The following is a 25,201-nucleotide window of genomic DNA, read 5'->3' as shown; positions in this document are numbered from 1 at the left end:
CACACTGCAGCCATCCAACGAATGGTGATTATAGATGCATATTAACTGCATCTTAACTAGGGGGTGTAATGATACATCGATCTGGATCGATCTATCGATACATATCTTTAAGATGCCTTTATATTTGAAATTCCCACTTTATATTTATTCTTTTCATTAAAAGGAATAGTTTGTTAGAAATTGAAATGTCTGGAAGAGCTCAGTATTAAAACTGTCAAATCATATTTTTGTTGCTTTTTTCGTGAGTTGATATAAATGTAAATGATCTTGTGATATTGTCTCATATCGATCACAGGGCCCTGATTTGAATTTAATCAAAATCGTATCTTGGCAGACTTTGTGACATTAGCAAATATGCTATCGTCCATTCATATTGTCCAAAGAATCGATGTAATATTGTTTTGTGATTATCACCCTTAGTCTTAACTATATTTCACTTAAATAGCTATAGTATAGATATAGCACTATAGTGTGTAGTTTCTGTCTCCCCCATGAGTAATGACAACAACACTGTCGGCTCGTCCACATGATACAAGCCTTCCGTGATCGTGCACGTCCCCACCACACACACACACAGTTGCTAGTAGCCAAAGAGGACACAGAGGATTAAAAAAACATGATGGACTCTTCAGAAGAGGTAATTATCTTCACTCGAGCTTCTGTGCGGGAAAGTCGCCAGACGACTGAACATAGTCATACTGAGAAATACAGAGAGAGTTGTGTAGTGTGGAGCTGATAGTCTTAATTAGCTTTGTAGCAACTCATTTGGCAATGGCTTGAATGTAACGGACATTCATTTATATCAAAAAGTTACGCACTAAAGCTTTAAGTTTTCTTTTCATTCCACACAGGACCCCTGACAGTGTCAGTGTCTTACTCTATCCTAGGCTCAGGCTAATGTGGGGACATCTTTTTAGACTCAATGACATAGGCCTAAATGGAAGTTAAAAGAAAACCAGCTCCTTGCATGCAACGACATAGAAACCCTGAGAAAATGACAGTAATACACGAGGAAAAGGCATTTCCTTGATAGCCTATTTTCTGCTTGAATGCTAACATGTTAATAGTTGCTACACCTCATTTCACTGGCCTTGCTGATGAACCATTCAGTAGCTGTGGGTTTTATTTAAAGAAGCGCCCTGATCCCGTTATGTATCATAAGTCTGTGATCTTTAATCTGTAGTCTTCAAAGCATTCCAGCAGCGCTGTGATTTCGATCTACTTCATGGATTTTATATGATGCCTTCCAGCAAAACAGGGAAAGAGCATGAACTTTTCACATTCAATTCTTGGTGCGGAAACCAACAGCTGTAAAGCTAAACGATAGCAGAATGGAGTTTTTTTTAAAAGAAAAAATTAGCTCTTCAGTAGATTTTTTTCTGATAAATGATGAGCATCTTTGCAAAATGTCACCTCTGTGTTATGCTATAAATCTCTATTGTAGTATCAGGTTATCTGAAAACAAATACACTTTACACAAGTCTGTTGATCCCCGTCCTGGCAAACACATCATTTGCTTTTAGTTACAGAGAGCAAAACATGTTCTGATTGTTCTTTTCTTAAACAAAGCAATGCCATTTGACAAGGTACTCCGATGTGCAAAATTCTCAATCAATCGTGTAAACTGACAGAGATTCCCCTGTGGATTACTTTCACAGAAGGTCACAGAGGACCATGGCCACGCCAACAGCAGAGTCTGCGTTTTGTCCGTATACCACCGGCTGAGGAAACGCCTTCTCCACCTCCTGCCTTAGCACCTCATTGCGGGCGATGGCGCTCCCGCTGCCCACAATCCTGCGGACCCCCGCCTGCTGCAGACGTTCAGCAGACATCATGGACGTGATGTTGTCCAGGACTCCGCGGCACAGTGCCCTGGTCAGATGACCCAGAGAGAGATTGGTAGTGGAGATGTTGGTCACCCGACCCAGGCAGAGAGGGTCGTGCCTCTCTCCCAGGATAGTGGGACTCACCCTCAGGTCGCTCGTTTCCTGATTCAGGGCGCTATGAATCAGCTTCTCATATAAGCAGGAATCACTCATCTCCGCACCTGTGAGAGACCACGAGAGGAGCAATTTAACATTTGGATAATAAAATTAAATAATGCAGTGTTTTCCCTAGGTTTGTGGAAGACTAGGCGCACGTATTTGGCAGAGGGTTTAGGGGTCCTCCCTCAAAAAAAATGCAATTCCACATAATTTTGGACAATTATCATCACCATATTTTTGTCTAAACTGTTGGAAAAGCTAGCTAATAAATAAATAACACTCAAAAAGCTTGAAGGCAAAAACTTGCTTAGCAAGTCCACTGGGGACCAACTACAATCAATAGATCTGAGAGAAGTCATTTAGTTAGTTTTAATGCTCACACTGATTTTCCATTCATTCGACTTGGGTTCTGTCCAAAACGGCTTGGGTGCTGCACCAAAACCTTATAAATGGTAGAAAAAACCCTGGACTGGCTTTGAGCCAAATGCTAAAATGCATGCTAACGTGCTGATGTTTAGCAGGTATAATGTTGACCATGTTGTTCACCATCTTAGCTTAGCATGTTAGCGTACTAACATTGGCTGATTTGCACTAAACACAGCTGCAGCTGATGTGAATGTCATTGCTTTTGCAGGTATTTGGTCATAAACCAAAATATTGGACACATTATAGTTTGACCTGATGATGGTGCTAGAGCAGAATCTTCAACGTTTTTTAAAGCCAAGGACCCCTTAGCTGAAAGAGACGGATCAGGGACCCTACTACTTTTTTCACAAAAAGGCTGATTTATATTTGCTAATATTTGTTGGATTCATGTTAAGAAATTTTTGTTTTTGAAAGAAAACTTCCTAAAAATTACAATAATTTGGAGGCCCCTACAGTAACTCTGAGGACCCCCTAGGGGTCCCGGACCCCCTGTTAAAGATCTCTGTGCTAGAGGAAAAGTCAAAAGGATCACTGAAGTGATTACAATTTATCCTGAGGGGAACATGAATGTGTGTACAACCAGGGCCTGAACTTATTTGGCCACCAGCCACTGTGGCAGATGGGTTTTAAAATCCATGTGTATGTTATCGTGTGTAGGTGGTTTTTTGATGACTTGTGCTCCTTAAAATCGCTTTTAATTTTAAGTTTTTAGTCCCGATTACAAAAGGATTTAACTTTGATTTCTCTGAGCCATACACACGACAGTCACTGCAGTACATTTGTTCTGTACTGCTGTCATAAATCAGCCACTCACGAACCTTGCCATTGTCGCAAACTGTTCACTTGGTAATAAAAGGTATTATTTAACTTTTCTTTGAATCATCCTCATCTTTTTGTTGGTTGCTTTGTTCCAGCCGGCCTATTCACCCCAGTAATGTGTCGCAACATTTTTAAGCTCAAATCTGAGAACTTGGTTGAAATATCACAACAACCTGATGAATCACTCAATACTCATTAGCTACACGCCAAGGAGGCCGGTAGATGGACAGTTTCACCTACCAATGGCAAAATTCACCCGCATTTGACACTGTGTTAATTTCAGGAAGTTAACACTTCATGGCAATCAATTCAATAGTTCTTGAGGCATTTCCCGCAAAAACCACAAATGCCATTTAATGGTGACACTAGAGGGAAAGTCAGGGGATCACCAGAGTCATTAGGAATATTTTCTTCGGGGACCAGGAATTCCTACACCAAATAACATGGCAATCTATTCAATAGCTGTAATATGTTTGGACCAAAGTGGTAACCTGACACTGCTGCCCCTAGAGCTACAATACTAGCATGGCTTAAAGTGCTCATATTATGCTCATTTTCAGGTTCATAATTGTATTTAGAGGTTATGTCAGAATAGGTTTACATGGTTTAATTCTCAAAAAACACCATATTTTTGTTGTACTGCACGTTGCTGCAGCTCCTCTTTTCACCCTGTGTGTTGAGCTCTCTGTTTTAGCTACAGAGTGAGGCATCTCACTTCTGTTCCATCTTTGTTGAGAGTTGCACATGCACAGTACCTAGGTAAGGACTACTAGCCAGTCAGAAGCAGAGTACGAGGGAGTGCCACACTAGCAGCTAGGCGAGCATTATAACGTGTGTTACAAAGTGACGTTCGTCACGGAAGTAAAGGCTGGACTACAATAGAGCTGTTTGGAGCAGTTTGTGAACAGTGTTTTCTGTTGGAGATGGTAAGTCCCTTTGGGGTGGACTTTGGGCTTTTTCACTTTGTAAACCTATAACGTGCGCAAAAAAGATATATAACACATTAAGGGAAGGGAAAAAGCCAAAAAGCATAATATGAGCACTTTAAAATACATACCGAGCTCTTTCATCCAGGAAGTGAGCATCTCCACAAAAGTGGCAAGTACATTCCCTCCGTTGAGTGAAGCCGCCACCGCCAAGTACGAGTCCTCAAAGTAGGGGAAGTAGGAGATTGAGGAGGCAGGCTGAGGGGAATCTGGAGGTTTGAAATCAGCTGGCATGGCGAAGGTCAGCTGGGCTGAAGTGCTTATGTTAAGAACTGAGAAATTAGGATAAAGATACAAACTGTCATCTAAGGTATATGAACTACCAGCTCCAAACAAGACATGCAAGACACAGTGATGGCAGGATCACATCTGATCCACAATGCATTTGTTTTCTGTGTGTGCTCAAACATAATGAGTACAAACTAAGACATGGTATTTACTGCCGTGTACTTTTTGTTATTGTTGAGTCTTTTTTATTCAAATGTTAAACCGTTCTCATGCTTTGTTATTGTTCCTTTTGCTGTTAACTACAGTAAAATGAAGCATTATCAGTAGGGGTGGGAATCTCAGGGTACCTCACGATACGATACACAATACATGGCTCACAATACCGATAATATTGCGATACAGCAATTCTGCGATAACCAATATATTGCTACACAATCCTATCATGATATTGGTCTAACTATGAATAGAAAATTCCCGTGAAAAGGTTAAGTGCAGGTTTTATTCTCTTTATTCACTGCAAGTACAAACTGTTAGAAAACAGCACAATTCTGGAGCACAAGTTTTTCAGTCTGTAAATTAAAATTTCAGAACTATAGAGCACATATGGGTCCAGACTTTGGACTTAAATGTGGCTGGGGCATTTTTTTTTTTCAAACTCCTGTCTGCCATCCCATTGAAAACCCCTTCCTCTTTGGCTAGTTAACTTATGTTCAGGTTTTCCTCATTCATGTGTTGAGCGCCACCCCGAGAAGCCATAAAGTAACGACACTGGGAGCAGGGAAATCTATTTAGAGCGTCTCATTTTATTAATTAAAATATTGATATTTGGCACCAGCATATGATTATCGCATCGCACAAAGAAGGACAACAATATATTACTGTATCGATATTTTGTCCCACCCCTAACTATCAGTACTGCAAAAGTAGAAGTCTAATGGATGCGATGGATTTTTTTCATCTGAAGTGCATGTACAGTCTAAGTGTCTGTATGCATTCACTGCATTAAGTGTAATCCTGGCTCTGAGTGAAAGGACTGGACTTCCTGTTTCACCTGCATCTGTTTGCGCACTCATGCAGGAGTAGACAGAGCTCTGGAAGTCTCCCAGGGCAGCCCCTACTGGCGTACCAGCAGGGATACCATGCCAGTCAGAGCACGTCTGTCCCGCCAAGCCACCAGATGGCACACACTGAGGAAGCAGGTGCAAAGGGAAGCCGGCACCCTTCAGACTAGAGCATGCACACACACCCACAATAGCTTGTTACACATAACAACAGTTCATTACAAGCTTACACTGCCAAAGTGATTAGTGATTTCAGTTTAACACCAAGCATGCACAAACTATAGAACATATTTCATGCATTTAGTACTTGACCTAAAAAGGAAGTTCTTTATACAGTACATGTCTATGTTCCACTGGTTGGAGGAGGTGTTGAAGAAGCCCCAGCTGGCTGCATTCTGCGGCGTCATCACACACCCATCCAAACTACACAGCATGGAAACCACATAGTCCTGGATGGTACCTGCAACTGTGAAGTCCTCAAGGAACTCAGGCCTGCAGTGAAACCACGCATCTTGAAGTTCACTTTCATACCACAAAACCAAGTGGCGCAGTAAGCTGTACATGAGATTTGTTTGTTTTTTTAAAAGTGCATGCTGACCTGTGTCTCATGTACCAGAAGATTGTTGCACAGCCAAACCCAGTGGCCACGCTGATGTGTGAATCTGGTTTTGGAAGTGAGGACAGGAAGTGACTGCTGCAGCGCCCATCCTGCCAGGTGATCAGCTGACTGGTGTCTGTGGTTGTGAAGAAATCCCTCTTGGACCAATCACAACCTGCGAGAGAGGGGCAAGAGACATGGAACAATACAGCAGACCAGATAAGTTATATCTGACTTTACAAAAACTTTCCAGAAGGGAAGCATGAGAAGATTACAGGTAGCATATAATGATGCTTTGAGAATACTACTTAAAAAGGCCTAGATGGTGTAGTGCTAGTGAGAGGTTTGTGTCTGCACGAGTTAATACACTTGAAGCTGTAGTAAGAAATCTTGTGTATGAATATATCCGCGGACTTGATGCGTGTATGAATGAGATTATCTTGGTCATATCCAACTATCCAGATTCAGTACTGTTCGTTGTCAGTTTCAGATATGGAGACAGAGCAGCATAGTTGTAAAATAACTACAACGGACCAACCAGTTGTCAGTTATAAGAAAAATTCAGTACCTTTAACTGCCCAACTCCTCAATTCATTTTCAAAAAGCATCCTAAAAAAGGTCATCTGTGTTACAGACTGGAGAATCAGTGTAATTTAGGCCTGTAACAATTATTACATTTGGAATTGTTGTAGCTCTAGTGTAATTCAGCAGTCTGAAAACGTCACTCTCTTATTGATCCCCATGGCCATTACTGCTGAATGTTTTTTGTAAAGCCTGTGGTCTGGTTAAACATTACGGGAACTGTTGTCCCAATCAAACTGTGAATGATCTTTCGGCTCTTATTAACAGTGTGCATGCATCATATAATATATACTGAAACACTAATGCTACTCAAACGTGAGATCCAGTAGTATAACCATTTTATTTTCAATATGTAAGAGAAAAACGGAATGCATGAAATATATTATTAATGTAGCTCTTTGGAAAAGTTTCAAAGAGCTACGAGAGTGTGATGTGGGACCCTTATATTGGGGCCCTTCCAGGGATCATAAGATTAAAGAGCTTCTTGGCCAAATATAGTTTAAAGGCAATCCTATAGGCCAAACTTGCCTTACTGACTGTGGAAACAAATATCCCTCTGGGACAATCAATCTAAATCTTTATCTTAAACCCCAGGTAAGATGTATGCAGTTAGACACACTCCGAAAGAAAGACGATAGATATCCGACGTATTTGAATGATTAACAACATTAATTGCAATTACATTGGATTGTATGTTTTTTATTGCACAGTATGTTTTGTACCACACACACACACACACACACACACACACACACACACACACACACACACACACACACCGGTTTGTTAGCGTTCTCACTGGAGCCTACCTGAGCTCTGGCTGGCTGTCCTTATATTATACATTATAGAAGTGGTAAAGGCAGGCAAAAAAGGGAAGTAACCCCAGGCAAGGCTCTATATTGGATTTCCGTGATGAAATATAATAATAAACCCATTTACTAAACCCTAATTCCATCTTCTGAGATGAGGAATTTGGCTCCTACATACCAGAACAGACACTGCAGTAGCCTGAGGGCTTTATGGCATATAGGTCCTGTATTCTTCTGAACTGAGGCCCCTCTTTATTCCAGGGTCATGGTTCTTGATTTATTTATTTATTTATTTATTTATTTATTTTTTACTTCATCTGCATAAACACTATTCTGGTTGTAATTACAAGTGTTTTGCACATGTGTGTTCATGTTGGGGGCCAGGACCATCAAAGTAACTTGGTCTGAAAATAATCTCTAGTTACGATGTCTTGACGGTCCTCTCTAAATTGAACACTTCAAAATGACTTTAAGAATGAAAATAAAAGTTTATTTCCTGCTCAAACATGTTCACAGCCGTTGCTTCACAACGCTAGCACACTTTGTGAAATGCAAGAGCGTGCATGCATGCATGCAGGAGGCAGGTAGTAGTCTTACCGCTCTTCGCTTTCCAGAATAAAACTCCGTGCATCTGTCCGGACAGCCCGATGCGGATGACATGCTGCAGTTTGTCTCTGGGCAGCAGGCCGAGGCACCGGTTCAGAGTGTCTATGATCCGGCCAGTTTCCTGCTCTTTCGCCTGCGCGGCATGGACACGTAGCCAGGTTAACGTTACACTCGGATCAAACACACAGCACTGTTCATATTGCTTAGTTGAATTGTGAAGTTGTGCGGTACGTGAACTCACCTTTATCAAGCTATGGTCGGTTATATCAGACGTAGTTGGCAAAGCGTGACTCGCAGCCACCGATCTGGAGCCAGTTTCAAATAAAACCGCTTTTACCGACGTGGTGCCCACATCTACACCCAGGATATAGGTAGACATTGCTGCTGATTAAACGTTGGCACTCAGCTGTACGGTGTTGGTGGCATCATCACAACAAGGCAAAGTCAACCCTGCTGCGTTCAAGGGGAAGGGGACTACTCCTAACCGATTAGTTCCATCACTAAAATACTGCAAATCACAGCTAAGCTCTAGAGAGAAAGGATCAAAATCAGAGAGAAAAGGCATAGTGTGGAGAAAGGTAAATCAGCATTGGGATAACGCAATAAAAGGGAGACATTTTCACTCAATCCAAAAATGAAGAAATGTAAAGAAGTAGGGGAACAAAACGGAAAGAGCAAGTAACAGAAGGCAGGCTGAGAATTGGGCAGACAGCAACCCCAGCAGTACACTTTTCATTATAGGAAAACATCCAATGGGTCTTTGTGATTTGTGCCAGGAGGCTGAAACAGTTGAGCATGTCCTTGTGTCATGCAGAAAATGTACACAGGAAAGGCAAAAAAATGGTGACACAATTACAGGAAATAGGGAGAGCAGAGCACAATGTTAAAAGTATATTAGAGTGTGGAGCCCAGTGCCAGGTCTGTTGTGTATCCCGGCTCACTGAATGAATGAAGTCATTACTTATTTCATTAGTCTGAGGCCTATGTGTGCTTCTTTAAATGACTCACAAGGCAAAATATTTACTGTGATAAGGGTGGATTGCCTGTCCGGGGTACTTTATTGTTTATTGGTTTTAATAGTCTATGAGATATAGATTTTGGGAGGAAAAAATAGAGAAAACAAAACGTATGTGGCCCAGAATAAAATGTTATTACCTGTGCTACAGCTAAAGCTACAGCATGTCGGTGAAATTTGGACAGAAATTATAAAAAATAAATGATTTTAATAGTAAAAGCAATTTAAATTTGTTTCCTGCTGTTTTGATTTTTAGCTTTGCTCTGTTGGGTGTGATTAACAGTGATTAAGCTTGAAAGTATTTCCCCCCCCCCTATCGTAATTGATAGGATTTCCCACTTCTTAATGGACTGAGAACGCACCCCATTGTCACCTGATCATTACCCTGTTCCCACAATGCACTGCGAAGGAACATGGCCGTCTCTTTCCTAGGAGTGTTATCCAAACGAGAATGAATGTGCTGTTTCCGTGTCTTATCAGTTGACATTCCTTAAAAACAACCTAATATCCAAGTTTTTGAAGTTGCTCTTGCAGATTATGTTTTTATAATCCCGCTGTGAGGAGCTGACGAGTCTCTGCGTATATTTCCGGTGAGAATCTGTCGTCAGTTACCGTCCTGAGGAGAACTAGCTAGCTAGCAATGCTAGGATGTTAGCGCCATAGGCTACTAAGGGTTAGCTAACAGTTCTGCATTTAGTTAAAAAGAATTAGGCTCTACTGATTAGAGTCTCGTCCGTTTTTCTCTTTTTCTTGTGTTTTATGTGCGTGTTTTTGTCACCGGAACAACGCTTTATGTTGGGAGATATTAGCTAGCTAGCTAGCTACTGGGATTTATTGTGGTCAGTAACTAACGTTATTTAAGCTTAGCTACATCGGCCAAGGCTGACCGACAGCTTCTCTCTTTGTCACTCATATTTAGAGGCTTTAGTGCATTGAGATGTTTGATATTTTGTCTTTTTAGTCAAATTGTGGTTCATATGAATACCTCTCAAATGACTGCATTAAGGTACGTTAACCTTAGACCCAGTGATAACTGTAAGACCTGTACATATGAGCTTTTCTAATATAGTAGCCTAATTACCTTGCGTTCCATTATTGTAATAGGCATTAAGATTCATTAAACAATTCCTAATAATACGACAGTGTAAAAATACTCCCAAGTAAAGGTCCAGCATTCAGCAATGTATTTATTTATTTAAGCATTATACTGTCATCAAATATCAATATTAAAAGCATTAGGTAGCAATGGCCCTGTCAGTGTTATGTCATAGTAATATTGTTACTGATACAGTAATGTGTGTTAATACAAATGTTTAGATTTGTGTGAGATCGTTTTTCCGGGTGTAAGTATTTTTTCTGCAGCATTTAGCTGGTAGAGGTGGACTGGATTATAACATTTTGATTATCTCAAATCTTGATCTGCAAAGTAACTAGTCTACAGTTGTGGCCAACAGTTTACATACAGTTGTAGAGAACATGTATGTTATGGCAGTTTGAGTTTCCAATTAATACAACTGCTATTTTTCTGTGATGGAATCTTTGGAGCACATACTTCTTTGTCACAAAAAACAGTCATGAAATTTGGGTCTTTTTTTACTTTATTATGGGTCTTCTGAAAATGTGACCAAATCTACTGGGTCAAAAATATACATACAGCAATGTTATTTGGTTCGATCAGGCGTCTGTGGTAGCCATCCACAAGCTTCTGGTTGAATCTTTGACCACTCTTCTTGACAGATTTGGTGCAGTTCAGCTAAATGTGTTGGCTTTCTGACACAGACTTGTTTCTTCCACATGTTCTCGATGGGGTTCAAGTCAGGACTTTGGGAAGGCCAGTCTAAAACCTTAATTCTAGCCCGATTTAGCCATTCCTTTACCACCTTTGATGTTTGTTTTGTGGTCATTGTCCTGTTGAAACACCCAACTGCGTCCAAGGCCCAACCATCTGGCTGATGGGTTTTAGGTTTTCATGAGGAATTTGAAGGTAATTCTCCTTCATTAGTCCATTCACTTTCTGTAAAGCACCAGTTCCACTGGCTTCAAAACAGTCCCAGAGCATAATACTACCACTGCTGTGCTTGACGGTGGGTATGGTGTTCTTGGGGTTTATTTATTAAGGCCTCACCTTTTCTCCTCCAAACATACTTCTGGTCATTGTGGCCAAATAGCTCGGTTTTTGTTTCATCTGACCACAGAACTTTCTTACACAAGGCCTTGTCTTTGTCCATGTGATCAGAAGCAAACTTCAGTCGAGCCTTAAGGTTCCGCATCTGGAGCAAGGGCTTCCTTCTTGCACGGCGGCCTCTGCGCCCATGGCAATGTAAAACACGCTTAACTGTGGACACTGACAGTTCCAGCAGCTTCTAATTCAGTGCAGACCTGCTTTTTGGTGGTTCTTGGTCGACTCCTGACCATCCTGACCAATTTTCTCTCCGCAACAATTGATAGCTTGCGTGGTCTTCCTGATCGTGGCAGTGACACAACTGTGCCATGCACTTTATACTTACAAACAATTGTTTGCACAGTGGTTCTTGGGACCTGTAGCTGCTTTGAAATGGCTCCAAGTGATTTTCCTGACTTGTTCAAGTCAATAATCTGCGTCTTTAGATCCGTGCTGAACTCCTTAGACTTGCCCTCGCCGTTTGTGGTTGAGTCTAATGAGTGTATCAAATGAGCCCTATTTAAATGGGCTCAGAGATGTCACCAGCTGTAGTCAATCATAATCACTCGTGAGAAGTTAAAGAGGTCATGTCACAAAGGAAATTTGATTGATATAACTTTCTACATCACCACAATTGATCGTTGAGGTTGTTGTATGTATATTTTTGACCCAGTAGATTTGGTCACATTTTCAAAAGACCCATAAAAAAAGTCAAAAAAGACCCAAATTTCATGACAGTTTTTTGTGACAAAGAAGTATGTGCTCCAATGATTCCATCACAGAAAAATAGGAGTTGAATTAATTATTGGAAACTCAAACTGCCATGACATACATGTTCTTTACAACTGTATGTAAACTTTTGGCCACAACTGTATATGTGAAATAAATGTAGTAAATGAGTAAAACAAAGTGTTTGAAAACAGTACCTTTGTACTGGGTTTAGGGTCATTTGAGTAAATGTGTCTATTTTTGTTTCTGCATCTCTCCTGAATCAGGAGCACCTTCCTGTGATAGCTGACCAGAGCCAAGATGACAGGAGTTGTAGCCAAGCGTGAGGGACCACAGTTCATCAGCGAAGTAGCTGTGAGGGGAAACGCCGGCGTCCTGGACTACTGCCGCACCTCTGTGTCCGCTCTGTCCGGAGCAACAGCTGGCATCCTCGGGCTGACTGGACTGTATGGCTTCATTTTTTATTTCCTCGCCTCTTTTCTCCTCTCTCTGCTGCTCATTATCAAGGCCGGACGGCGATGGAACAAATGCTTTAAATCACGGCGGCTGCTTTTCACCGGGGGCCTCGTCGGAGGTCTTTTCACTTATGTCCTGTTCTGGACTTTCCTCTACGGAATGGTGCATGTGTACTAACATGACCTACCATAAATAATCCTGAATTAATCCTATCTAATGTTACATAAACTGTTTATTTGTCTGTCCTGCTGTTTGTAGATAAGCCATTAGTAAAATACTTCTTCCATTATGAACTGTTGATTAAATGGCAGATTGTTCAATAATTATAGTATGCAGAATCAAATATTCTCTTTTCTTTCCTGCTACACATAGTGACTAATACATAGTGACTATGAATTTATTTAACCTGTAAGTCCCACTCAGTGCTCGGTATCATCCATACCAGGATGACCACAGTTATGTTAATGTAAGTTGTAGAGTAGGTTGTAGTGTAACAGAGCAAAACAGATTACAAGTTGGAAGCACTTTTCATTACATTTCATGTACAATACTATGGTTAAATTATAAGTCTGATTACTGATCAAAATAAATAAATACCTCTTTACAACTTGGATGTATTATTAATCAGTTTGTCTTTTAGGAAGTTTCATTTGTTGACATGAAATAAAAATGACAAATACATTTGTTTCCAACAAAACAGACCATTTGATAAATAGTAACTGCAAGAACAAACGAGGAGACCATGCACTTAAATGTCTTGCACCATTCATTACCAATCAGCCAGTACATCAGCAGTGAACTTGTCCACCCGCAGTAGTCTCGTAGCACATCACGACTGTATTCCACAGCTTCACAAGTAAATTATATTGTGAATAAGATTGTGTTGTAGCCGTTGCATGGCCAATGTCAGCGTCAACATACAGGAGGAAACGCATCGGCAGTGTTTAACAGCACACCTGAATTCCTGTCACAACAGGTACATGACTGAAATACCAACCATTAAGACCGTTCACACATTTCATTTTTTTAACTTTTTTTTATCAAAGTGCAGTTTTTTTTAACGTTTTCTCTTTGAATCCATGCATACAAAATCATTTCAAAAGGTACTTTCCAAACTGATTTAGCCAAAATCATTTTACAGCTTATAAATCCAGTGTATTTTACTAATCCAATCCTACATTTGAAGTTCATAGATGGATAAATTTAGCACATTTTGGGATTTTTATACCTTAGTCCATAAATGGCAAAAATAAAAACTAAGGCCCATCATATGTTACTCAAACTGGAAATTATGCTTAATTAGTCTGATCAACAGCCCAAAAAAGCTATTAAGTATTGATTTTGTGACATGAAACAAAGACACAATAAATTACTTGCATTTGTAAAGCAGTAATCTGAAAATATTCGGCAATTCACTTTAAGTCTTAGATGAATCATTTGATGTCTCTCTGCTAATTGCATCAGCATTACCACAGCACTTTTGCATATCATTATTTATGGACCTGTTGTAATCTCCCACATCCCAGCTTTGGACCCTGACCCAGCCACTGAAAACCACCTTTCTGTGTATTTCTACATCAGCTTCCTGGCCCACCTGCACATTCCCTTTTCTCTGGACCAACATATCTTTAGTCAGGTCAAGCATCACTCAAGCTAGTGGCATGCCAGCTGTCCAGTCTCACCAGTAGGTGAGAAATGGACATTGGTCCGACTTTTGGTTCTACCTCTGGCAGACCACTGCAGGTGATTTGCCTTGCTCTTGCTGCAATCTTAATTTTGTGAAGCGAAGGTGATATGAGGCCTTGGCTCTGCACCTTGGGGAGAGAGAAGGGCAGAGTATCGCTGTCCTGTGTTGCGTGGAATGGTGGGACCCTGTTTGTCCGCAGGCAGCTGGCTCTCTGCAGTTGGTTCAGTTTCCTCTGGGTTTTTATTGGAGTTGGCGGCCTCTTTCTCTGCAGCTGGTTTCCTGGATCTCCTTTCACGATGTCCTGTCTTCCCATCCTTGGCTTTGGTCGGGTCTTTTCTGTTACATACATACATACATACAATGTGCCAATAAATGTGATAATCAAGGTTGGGAAAAATGCTGATTTAAAAAGGCCCATCATCAAGGTTTGTGTAAATACAGTTAGTCATACTTGAAGTTGATGATTTCAAACTTCCTCTCTCGATAGAAGGAGCTTGTGTTCATCATGTACAGTAGTATCATATCACATGCAAAGGCTCCCTGTAAGAAAAAAATAACTGGATTTTCCCATGCTGCAGATAATCATCATTATTGGTGTTACTTGTGAACATCCATTTCCCTCTAGTAGCACTGTAATATGACATTTTTCAAACTTAAGATGTCACTAATTATCCACAGTCACATCAACATAATATCTTAGTAAATTACTCACTGCACCAAGCAGGGCAACACCCGAACCAATGGCAATTATTGTGGGTACAATATTGAATTTCCCAGCCTGCAAAACAATAACAGGCATTTACTGCAAGTTTATTTCCGGAATCATGTACGTAGGCTACTTCCCTTAGAAAAATCATAAACAGCTGTACCTGGCCATTGACCATTATATCGAAGCGAATCCCATACACCTTATACAAAGTGCGAAAGGTCTCGCCATTTTGATCCTTGTAATACCTGGCATATCTGTAGGGGGGAAAAAATCAGTTGATAAATAATGAAAATAAAACAGGTTAGAAAACAGAGTGGAGGAAGTGGGCTGACAGGTTTATTTCTTGTTGAATGCCTGAAGGGACATACCTGAAGTTGTATCCTGATGTGACCGATTTGTTCAACTTTAAGTCCAAACGGGTAAAGCTGTACTGTGGATTACACTGTGTAGAGTCCTTATCCAGGTCACAGTTCCACTCAATAACAATACCAACAGACCCACCCTGGTGGACCAAAACAGTCGCTTTGTGAATATGAGTGCAGCCTCACACATTACTGCAGCTCTTGGCTATGTTGACACACTTTATGTTTGTTTCCTTTAACTTCTAAACTCTAGTTCATGTGTCTTGTTACCCTTCTTTCTGGCTGATCAGACTTTTAATCAGATTGAAGGTGGGTGGAGCTAAAATGGGAATTATGTGAATCACTCTCCGTTGACTTTGTATTGCGTAAAGGTGCCTCCTTGTCAATTTCGTCTGCTAGCACAATGGTTCCCAAAATAGGCTCCAAGGGCCCCCAGGGGTCTTTTAGGGGGTTCCAGAAGGTCCACAGCAAAAACAGGAATAATTAGTTTTCTCTATAATTCCATCCATAAGTAACACAATTACAGATTATATGATTATTTTGGTCATGGGTTTCATACACTTTCTGTAATACAACATCTAAAAGCAGAAATCCTATCAGATGGGGGACCCTGGGATGAAATCTTTTCAAATGGGGGTCCGTGGTCTAATTTGTGTCAGTTTATGGGTCCTTGATGTGAACATTTTTGGGAACCACTGTGCTATAAAGCAACAGAAAGGTTGCTGTGTGGTGGGATGCCAAACTGAAAAACGAAGCCTTTAAGAAAAAGTGAATACAGGCAACAAGATGTGCGGCATCACCAGGAAGAATGATAAAACTGTGGGATCCTGACACTCAGTATGCCTTATGTTACATGTGCAGCAAACAATTCGTCAATAAGTCAAATATCAAAACGTGAGGGCGTTAGTGCTGTATTCATGTAGTGTCAGAATAATCAAAAATTCACTCTGCATTGTGTGATAGGCGGAGGTCTGTGCTGTGATGTATAATGGGATGGTCTATTATGGTTTATTATCAAATTACTGTAAGGAAACCAGTTAATTGAAATCACTCCCACATACAGTCTTAATTAGCACAATGTTCAACTTTGTACCTTAGCAGCCATGTCCTGGAAGTCATACCCAGTCCAGCTGACCAGATCTCCGAGGCGGAAGATGGGGCAGTACAGGTGGTTCTCTCTGTCGTAGGAGCATCTTTTCAGGTAGCTGTCATTTGACGTTTCGAGAACATTGGACCTAACAGGCAAATACAGCAGACATTTAGCACATGTATCATATGTACGATTTTCAGGAATTATGGAAACCAGTCTTATTTCACATTGGTATTGTTTAGTTTATCCAGTGTGTGAAATATACCATGGCTTTTGGTGAGCTTACTTTTTTTTGCACGTGCCTTGCTTTTATGTCAGCACATCTGATATATAATCAGTTAATGACCACATCAAACGTGCAATCAAAACCATCATCCTCATCACAGTATGATACAATACGGCCAACTAAAGCAGGGCACAGTATACTCTGCAGAGTGAGTCGGCACCCAGACAAAGTGGGAGTAAGGGCGTTTTTTTCTGATCTTTGAGATCATATGAGTGAAGTTTTTGATATTGCACCGTCATGCTTTGATGGTGACGGCAAGCCAGTAGAGAACACATGGAATTTCACAAATTTCCAGGGGAGTTATGCCTTATTAAGGCTCTCCATAGTTCACACCCTGGGTTTATCCATTTAAAGTGCCGATTTTCTTAACCTTTCAGGAAAAAAACATGTAAACCTTCCACAGGAGTTAGAAGTTGGAGTGATCAGGTTGTCACGTGTGGCAGAAGTAGTGCTGGAGAGACGGAAACAGACTAAGAGACAACTTGTCCTGCCAATTCAGAGTCACAGAATTCTCTCAACTTCTCATATTGTCATATTTGACCTTTCAATGCTTATCTTAGACACCATTACTGCTCAATTTTTTTTCATGTTTGCAGTGCATGTGTGAAAGGAAAGGGGCTCAGCTCTAGCACCGTCTCTTACAATCTCTTACTTGGAGCTTAATATTATTATTTCTTACGGAACTGTCCGCTTAGATATGCAGAATTTGTCAAAATACACAGCTGATATCTAAACATGACTGAATTTGATTCTTTGGATTTTGAGTGAAGGTCTTCACCTTTGCTTGAAAGTTTCCCTCTACACGCACATACCACGCACATACCACACACATACCACGCACATACCCAACAGCAGCATATATATACAGTATGTGTATGTCAATCAACCTACACCATTACGTCCGCTGGCTTAGAGTGTATAACTGGAGGTGTCACACTGTAAGTCGTGTAGTGTTGCCAGCCATTTTGATTAACACCCATTAAGAGGGATTTGTATTACCAGGCAATCACCGTTAAGTATAAGCATATGAAGATTAGTGAGGAAACACATGAGAGATGGCTGTGTAATTAGAATAAGATCCTGACTGATGAATTAGCTGCAGTTTGTGGCATCTCTGAGCTTTCCTGCAGGACTTGAACAGATGACAAATCCTTCTCCAAATCCATAAAACTTTGGTTATTGACAAATCAAATATGCTGCCATAATCCAGAATAATGCGTTTGTCGCTACTAGTAGTGTTTCGGTATGTGCTTAGGTGCTTGGTGCTTTTGTCTGTGCTTAAATGCTAATGTGTTTTAATGTGCATCTATGCACTTTTACCTGTGTTCATAGGCTTCTTGTGTTATATTTTTCTCATGCCATCAACTTGCTAGCTGTCATGATCTGGAATAGTGGTTGTGTCATTTTACATGTCTATGCGTATGTGTTCTTGTTTTATGTGTATATATGTGTTGTTTTTCTGTAGTTTATCTATTTCTTTTCTTTTAAGCCATCAACCTGCTGGGGACTGCAGATGAAAATTAGCCTGCATGGCTAAATTTGGCACATTTACATGTTGAACTCTGTGCTCATGTTGATTAATGTGCGTTGTCCCTTTTAAATAAAGAAAATTAGAAATCTAGAGGGCAGCAGTACAGCTCCATGGGCTAGCCCTGTCTGATCGGACACCTGTCCAGGGGAAGGCCCGCTGTCAAGGACATCTCAGATGACTGTTTCACTGTCTCCCTGAGTGCACAGGCTGGTATAAATAGAAGGCTCTCTGCACCGTAAAGCTATTCAAAGCAGCCATTAGGATATGTATATCCCCCTTCAGCTCACTCAGTGATCTACGTATGTCACAATGCTTTGAACACTATAGACACACCAGCAATCAGCACCACTTACTTAGAGAATTCAAACTTTGGAAACCGGATGAAATTCTTGATGTAGATGGTGAAGTTTTCTGCCTCACTCAGTAAGGGCTCTCTGGAAGTGAAAGAGACAGGCAGCTGTGTGAATAAAAACAAACCAAGTGGAGCTGACAGGCTGCATTAGTAATAAATAGAACTTGTGAAATATCTCAGTCCCTGTGAAGGATCAGGGTGAGTGTCAGTGTAGTAGCACAAAATGGCACATTTCCAAAGTTCTGCAAGAGAGGAGGGGTCTCACGTGGGTCTCTGGCTGTGTTCAACAGGACACCAGGCTTGAATCTGACAGGTCCCAGTGCTGTTTAAACACAAGCCGGTCTTTATTCCTGACGAAGAGAGCAAAGATTCTTGGCTGGGTGGAGCTTAAAAGAGAGTTTATGCTAAAATAAGACAAAGTGGAATACTTTTGGTATTTTGTGTAATGTATTATAGTCATCTAATAGAAAATATTGTTGTAAACATTTTCTTTTAATTCAATAACTTTCTGATAGCACTGACTTTGGATTAGTAGCCAAACCATGACATTAGCGATTCATATGGTCTATGTGAAAAGTATTGTTTTAAGATCACTGACCAATACGAAAGATCTCAAGCCACAGATGAATATGATGTAAACCTGTAATTGAACATCTAAAAACTATTCAGATTTTGAGTTGAGTGCAATGAATGATCCTCACCATGACCAGCTATGACAGTCTCCCCCTTCACGCAGTCATCGTCACTTTGACATCGTCCATTTGGCACCTTGAAATTCTGTGAGATATGAAAATGCAATCGTGTGGACATGGTAATTTGGCACAGTCATTTTTACATATTAGGATGGAGAAAAAAAACAAACACAATTAAAAGCCAATAATGAGATTCGCCGTCCTGTGTATACTCACCTCAGCGCAGTACCCCAGCCTCTGATTGGGGGTCTCAATGTAATTTGTTACTACGAAGAACACCTGCTCACCCTACAAAATAAAATTAGGTCCAGACAGTTAGACTGAGAAGCAAAAAGGTTAAACAAATTACACCCCTGAGAAGTTCAATATTGTTAAATCTGTTGAGACAGATGCTGAAGCTAATGATATCCACTAAAGCAGATAACGCAATAGCCTCAGAATCTCCCTTGACAGGAGAGTAATTGGGGAATGCTCTGACATCAATATTGGTATTCTGCAAGATTCCCTTTTTTTCTAGATAGATAGATAGACTCACATTCGGGGGTATGACATAATCCTCAGCACTCCACAGGTGAAGCCCTGTCTCTGAGCTGTTGGTCAGTGTCACACCTTTCAGCTTGGTGATGACTGAGGTCTGGATGGCCTCTTCTCTCTCCTGGTAACCTTTCCTCACCACAAACACCCACCTGAGACATTCATTTAAAACCTCACAATTTATTATGGTTTAGTTTTCTTGACATTTCTGATGATCAACATGGGTGCGATGATGCATCAGTATAGCATATGCTATGCCTTCTTGTTGAGGAGCCTGTTTGTGACCATGTGGTCCGGGGTTAACAGCACACACATTATAACTGTCATTAAGTGAGTTCATCAGCATGGCAGATGAAAGCAGTAATGTTAATGTGTAAATGTATCCTAGACATTTCATGCATCTCTCTACTGGAACTTTATTGAACTATTTTGCATATACACACATCTAGGGGTGACAGCAGCATAAAGTAGTAAAAGAGCAAAAGTGTCAGACACATAACATGGCAATAAAAACAGTGTATATGAACATAAGGTACAGTAGCCTAGGCCAGTGATTCCCAACCAGGGGTACGTGTACCCCAGGGGGTACTAATGCAGCTGCCAGGGGGTACACGGAAAGATTGTATCCAACTACTGCAATTTGAAAAATTTGAAATTATGATGTGATAAAAAACAATATATCCACAAATTGACATTAAGTCAACTGTAACACCTCAACTCTACATGTTGCAGTTATGTAAGAGAAAACTAGTTAGCAAGTGAGCACAGAAGTTTTAACAAATAGCTAAAAGTAATGGCTAAACAGTTCAAATGATTAGTTACTGGATAGTACTGGATAAATGGTTGTAATTGTTGTTTACAGTAAAAGCAAAGTTAGTGGATAAACTGTCAAATATTCAGCTTCATTCTAAGTAGTAGTATTTTCCAAACTATCGGTATCTGCATTTATAATGGCCGATCAATGAATATTTAAAAAATAAAATAAAAATGGAAGAAACACCATTCAACCATAATATGAGTGTTGGCGTTGCATAGTTTGTCCACTAGTGGGCGCTCTACAACGTCCCTGTTGACAACACTCGTGTTTAACCCTTTAAGTTTCATATCTTAAGTTTGTATTTTTATACATTTTATTTATCAGAACTTTAATATATTTTGATGTTCCTCTGTTCTGTTGTGACAATAAAAAAGTTGTTTTTAAACTAACTACAAATAACTAACTAGCGTTTCTGGATTTAAAAAAAAATAATATATATATTGGCCGATATATATCGGAATATCGGATTTTTAAATCACCAAATATTTGTATTGATATCAGCCTTAAAAATCCTTTATCGGTCGGGCTCTAGTAGTAACCTAGTAGTAATATATTAAGGTACTGCAGCTACGTAAGTGGTCATATAACCCAAAAATGTTGCATGGTGTATCCTGACACATAGGGGAAACTAGCAGAAAATAATTCTGGGGATTGCTGCCTTTTTGCTGTCAGAAATCACCCTCAACATACCCCAAAAGACAAAAGAAATGTCTGTCCGCCTGACAAATTGTCATCAAAAGTGATCATTTTCAAGCATTTTATTATAGATATCACTGCCTCAAATGTACATGAAAAACTTCCCAAGTTTATAAGCTTCAATTTCAGTCCAAGATGACCTTTCTATCTAGAGGATTACAGCGGGTATAACCAACGTTCTCCACTGTACCTCAGATCGGAGAAAACAGAACTTTCAAGCATTACCATTCCATATGGGATTAAGCATATTTTTTTGCATATGAACAATATCTTAAACAAGAGTTGAGACTAGACTTATGTACTGCCATACTATATGAATTGCATGAAAAATGAGTAATGTTATGCCCCTAGGTGGACTGGGGTCAGGGTGCAACATAGGGTACAATCACACATTAATGAACTAAATGTGAGATTTATTAAAGTCCACAAAGTCCTCGCAACACAAGGAATAAAGATGACTCTAGTGTGCAGTCTGTTATCAAAAAGCCAACCTTCAATTGAGTAAACGTTAGTAACCTGTACAGGTAAACATTCTTTACAGCCAAATGGCGAAACTAAAATACAGCTCAAACATAAAATAGAAAACATTTCTTTGGTTCTTAGATCTTTTTGCTGCTTATCCATGCTGTACTTCGACGACTGGTCGTGTTAGTGTATTGTGTTAGTGTAGAATATAAACTCTCAATCATCATTTTCCTCCTCTTCCTCATCTTCACTGAATAAACTTTGAATTCTGATTAAGAATCTTTATCGGACGGACCTTCCCTTTGCCTTTGAATGCTTAAGTGCAGTCAGCACAGGTGAACACATGCAAGGCCAGAAGAGCTGCAGTGGTGGTTCTACAATGAATTACACCCAGGGCGAGACCCCCTTCGAGCAAACAAACAAAATTGCATAATTTTGCAGAATTACTATATTATAGTGTATATATTTTAAGTTCTGATAACTTATACTGTCATATTTTGTGCATAATTTTGTTCATTGTCTTTTGAAAATGTTGGAGGTGGAGATTGTGCACATTAAAAAGTGTGTTTCCTGTTGTAATTGCAATAGTTAAGTAACTGGATTCTCTTAAGTGTTTTTTTTTCAAATGTTCTAATGAAGGATTTGTGCAATTGAGAAATATAATTTTCTCTTTCACTTATGTTGTTATAATAAAATATATATATAAATGTGCCAAAAATATATACAATCAAATGTAACAAGAGCAAAGAGCAACAATAATATAAAATATTAAGAATAATATGCAAATAAAATATAGAATAAATATTCTAAATAGCACACATCCTTCATCACACAAATGTGAAAACACACTAAAGAGAAATCTAATTATTACACTATAGCACTAAGAACAGAAAACACAAACTACAACTAAAACCTGACCTTTCTGACCTTCCTTGATGCAAAATCATCAATGATGTTATCGTATGAAATCTGCTCCCCTGATAAATGATTGATACTGACGGAAAGGCCAGTGAGCCGTTCCTGGGACATGGTTGACCTCAGGTATGACTTGATCAACTTTAGTTTTGAAAAGCTCCTCTCTGCTTGAGCCACAGTGACTGGCAGAGGAAGTGCAATCCTGAGAGCGCTAGTCCAAAAGTTGGAGTAGATCTCCGATAGATCCTTGTTATGCATAAAAGCAAGGAGGCTCATGGTCCCCCCCCCCCCCGTCTCCCCCTCCCCTTGTCCGGACCGTTCCATTTGGGAGACCAAGCAAGACCAATAGGCGCCGATTTATGTTTTCCTCCGTGGGTGCTCACGGGCGCACGCCCTTTAAAAAAAAAAGTAGTCCAAAAAAATGGTTTGATAAAACTCTGAAAAGCTTGTACTGTTTGCTGCACTTGCTCCTCAGACCGAGTGATTCCACGTGGTCTGAGATCTCTTTGTTGCTTCTCTGTATGTTCGCCTCGGCCACTTGTCATTTCCCACATGGCTTCTACAAACTCTCCTTTGGCATGGGCAGTCAGGATATGACGTTGGCTCGCTTCATAATTACTGGTTATTCCACAGATCCCAGTAGAATATGTCCCAGACCCTGAGTTTGACTTGAATCAATCTAGAAGTAGAGTGGGCGCCTTACATGTAGAAAAATATAGGACACCAATCTCCCAGTAGAATCAATATCTTTCTATAACCAGAAAAATAGATCAAATTACCTCCAAATTGTCTTTGCTGAATAACTTCAGGATGTGACATGAAGGGGTAGGGTGTTGGTTGGTTAGTGCAGTGATGTAGTCTACGTGATACGCAGATATACGCAGTATACCCACTAAGAAATCTCCAGGATTTCCATATACCCACTTAAAAAATGTGCAATGATACGAAACAACATATATTTTTGTGACAGAACTTTCACTTCAGATATTTGTATTCACAAATACGGGGTTGAGTAATGTGACAGTAAACAAAACTAACGCTGCAGAACATGCAGAGAGACTTTTCTCATCTTTCGCTGACCCGCTCCTCGCTGAGCGCAGTGCGTGGTGTGTGCGTAGCGACCGGGCCCCAACGCTCCGCCTACACTAACGCTTTGCTTTGGGGTCAACTTTTGTGATCCAGGCTCAGGTCCCTGATGTGAAAGCCCCCTTACTGCTTTATATTCCATTATATTTTTGATATTTTTTTGAATATCATCTGTGTTTTCCTTCTCATATGATAAATAAAGGTATTCCCACCATAGATTGGTGCATACAAGTGTATCAGAATGCAGGATATTAGTCTTTGGTGCTCAAAATAACCCTGGGGGAGGACACCCAGACCCCACACTTTGATAGTCTCAATTCTTGTTTAAGATATTGTTCATATGCAAAGAATATGCTTAATCCCATATGGAATGGTAATGCTGGAAAGTTCTGTTTTCTCCGATCTGAGGTACAGTGGAGAACTTTGGTTATACCAGCTGTAATCCTCTAGATAGGAAGGTCATCTTCAACGTAAATTGAAGCTTATAAACTTGGGAAGTTTTTCATGTACATTTGAGGCAGTGATATCTATAATAAAATGCTTGAAAATGATCACTTTTGATGACAATTTGTCAGGCGGACAGACATTTCTTTTGTCTTTTGGGGTATGTTGAGGGTGATTTCTGACAGCAAAAAGGCAGCAATCCCCAAAACCTTTTTTTAATTTTAGGGTTATATGACCATTTATGTAGCTGCAGTATCTTAATATTCACAGTTACATCATTCAGCCAAAAGCTTTTCCCAAAAAGGTTTTTTGGCCCCTGAGACCAAACGGGGCCGAGTTGGGGGTGGTCGTTATCAACTTGTGATTGCCCAAGGTATAAGATAGGCCTAATAGGAAATAATAGTGAAAATAAGGTAGCAAAAAACATCCCGAGGAGTGGACCTGGCTCCCGGCCTATATGCTACATGCCATAGAGAAGAATAGGACTTTATCACCACACTGCAGCCACTACATTTGCCATCTTGCAGTTTGAAATAACTTTAACAAACAATTAAGTTTCAAAGGACAAACCAGAAACTATCAAGCCTCGCACCGACTGTCCCAGTCACCTGCTCACTTTTCATCATGTTTCCCATCAGCGTGACATCGCTCAGTGAGATAACTTCCTCTCTCTCTCTCTCTCTCTCTCTCTCTCTCTCTCTCTACACCAATTTGACACATTAATTAGGCTAACCAACCAATAACTCTTCCTGAGACACATTTGTTTTTAAAGTTAAAAAACTCTGCGGCGCTGCCACTTTAACAGTCACAAAGTCAACCCTTTTTCAGCAAGCTCAGCTATTTTTAACTGTGTGAATCACTTTCTAAAAGGTTACTTTATTACACGCCTAAAGAAGAGAAGAGAGAGGGCATGCATTGCACCTCACCCGATTATGTATCCCAGCACGGCCAGTTGATAGAGTCTAAATAATATCCCGATTTTCTTGTTTTCGGCGATCACGTATTTCTCTGTCTTGTAGTTGAGGAGAGACACGAAGAAGCCTCCCCAGCCTGCCATTCCTCCCGCACAGTAGA

The 25,201-nt window shown here is 40.2% G+C and overlaps 3 protein-coding genes across 4 annotated transcripts; 1 reads left to right on the top strand and 2 right to left on the bottom strand.

The window, feature by feature from the left end:
* Positions 1-567: 567 nt before the first annotated feature.
* shpk (sedoheptulokinase) lies at positions 568-8,552 on the bottom strand. Its single transcript, XM_078265990.1, has 7 exons — positions 8,342-8,552; positions 8,092-8,233; positions 6,104-6,278; positions 5,845-5,997; positions 5,496-5,671; positions 4,288-4,488; positions 568-2,047 (listed from the first exon to the last, which is right to left on the bottom strand). The coding sequence occupies exons 1-7, from the start codon at positions 8,477-8,479 to the stop codon at positions 1,653-1,655; spliced, it is 1,380 nt and encodes a 459-aa protein (XP_078122116.1). The 5' UTR covers positions 8,480-8,552; the 3' UTR covers positions 568-1,652.
* Positions 8,553-9,499: 947 nt separating this feature from the next.
* emc6 (ER membrane protein complex subunit 6) lies at positions 9,500-13,072 on the top strand. The gene is made up of 2 exons (XM_078266191.1): positions 9,500-9,705; positions 12,272-13,072. Exon 2 carries the CDS (start codon positions 12,306-12,308, stop codon positions 12,636-12,638), a length of 333 nt encoding a protein of 110 aa, XP_078122317.1. The 5' UTR covers positions 9,500-9,705; positions 12,272-12,305; the 3' UTR covers positions 12,639-13,072.
* p2rx5 (purinergic receptor P2X, ligand-gated ion channel, 5) lies at positions 13,070-25,201 on the bottom strand. 2 transcript variants are annotated; one of them, XM_078266188.1, is made up of 12 exons: positions 25,054-25,201; positions 19,706-19,856; positions 19,387-19,458; positions 19,180-19,255; positions 18,744-18,864; positions 18,480-18,560; positions 16,313-16,454; positions 15,226-15,359; positions 15,018-15,111; positions 14,861-14,926; positions 14,600-14,688; positions 13,070-14,484 (listed from the first exon to the last, which is right to left on the bottom strand). In XM_078266188.1, the coding sequence occupies exons 1-12, from the start codon at positions 25,182-25,184 to the stop codon at positions 14,232-14,234; spliced, it is 1,410 nt and encodes a 469-aa protein (XP_078122314.1). In that variant the 5' UTR covers positions 25,185-25,201; the 3' UTR covers positions 13,070-14,231. The 2 variants fall into 2 exon arrangements, with proteins under 2 accessions (XP_078122314.1, XP_078122316.1); XM_078266190.1 differs by having other exon boundaries at positions 18,744-18,828.

Source organism: Sander vitreus, chromosome 13 (assembly GCF_031162955.1).
Source record: "Sander vitreus isolate 19-12246 chromosome 13, sanVit1, whole genome shotgun sequence".
Classification (NCBI taxonomy): domain Eukaryota; kingdom Metazoa; phylum Chordata; class Actinopteri; order Perciformes; family Percidae; genus Sander; species Sander vitreus.
The sequence above is the reverse complement of the archived record's forward strand: the minus strand, read 5'-3'. Positions and strand labels throughout refer to the sequence as shown.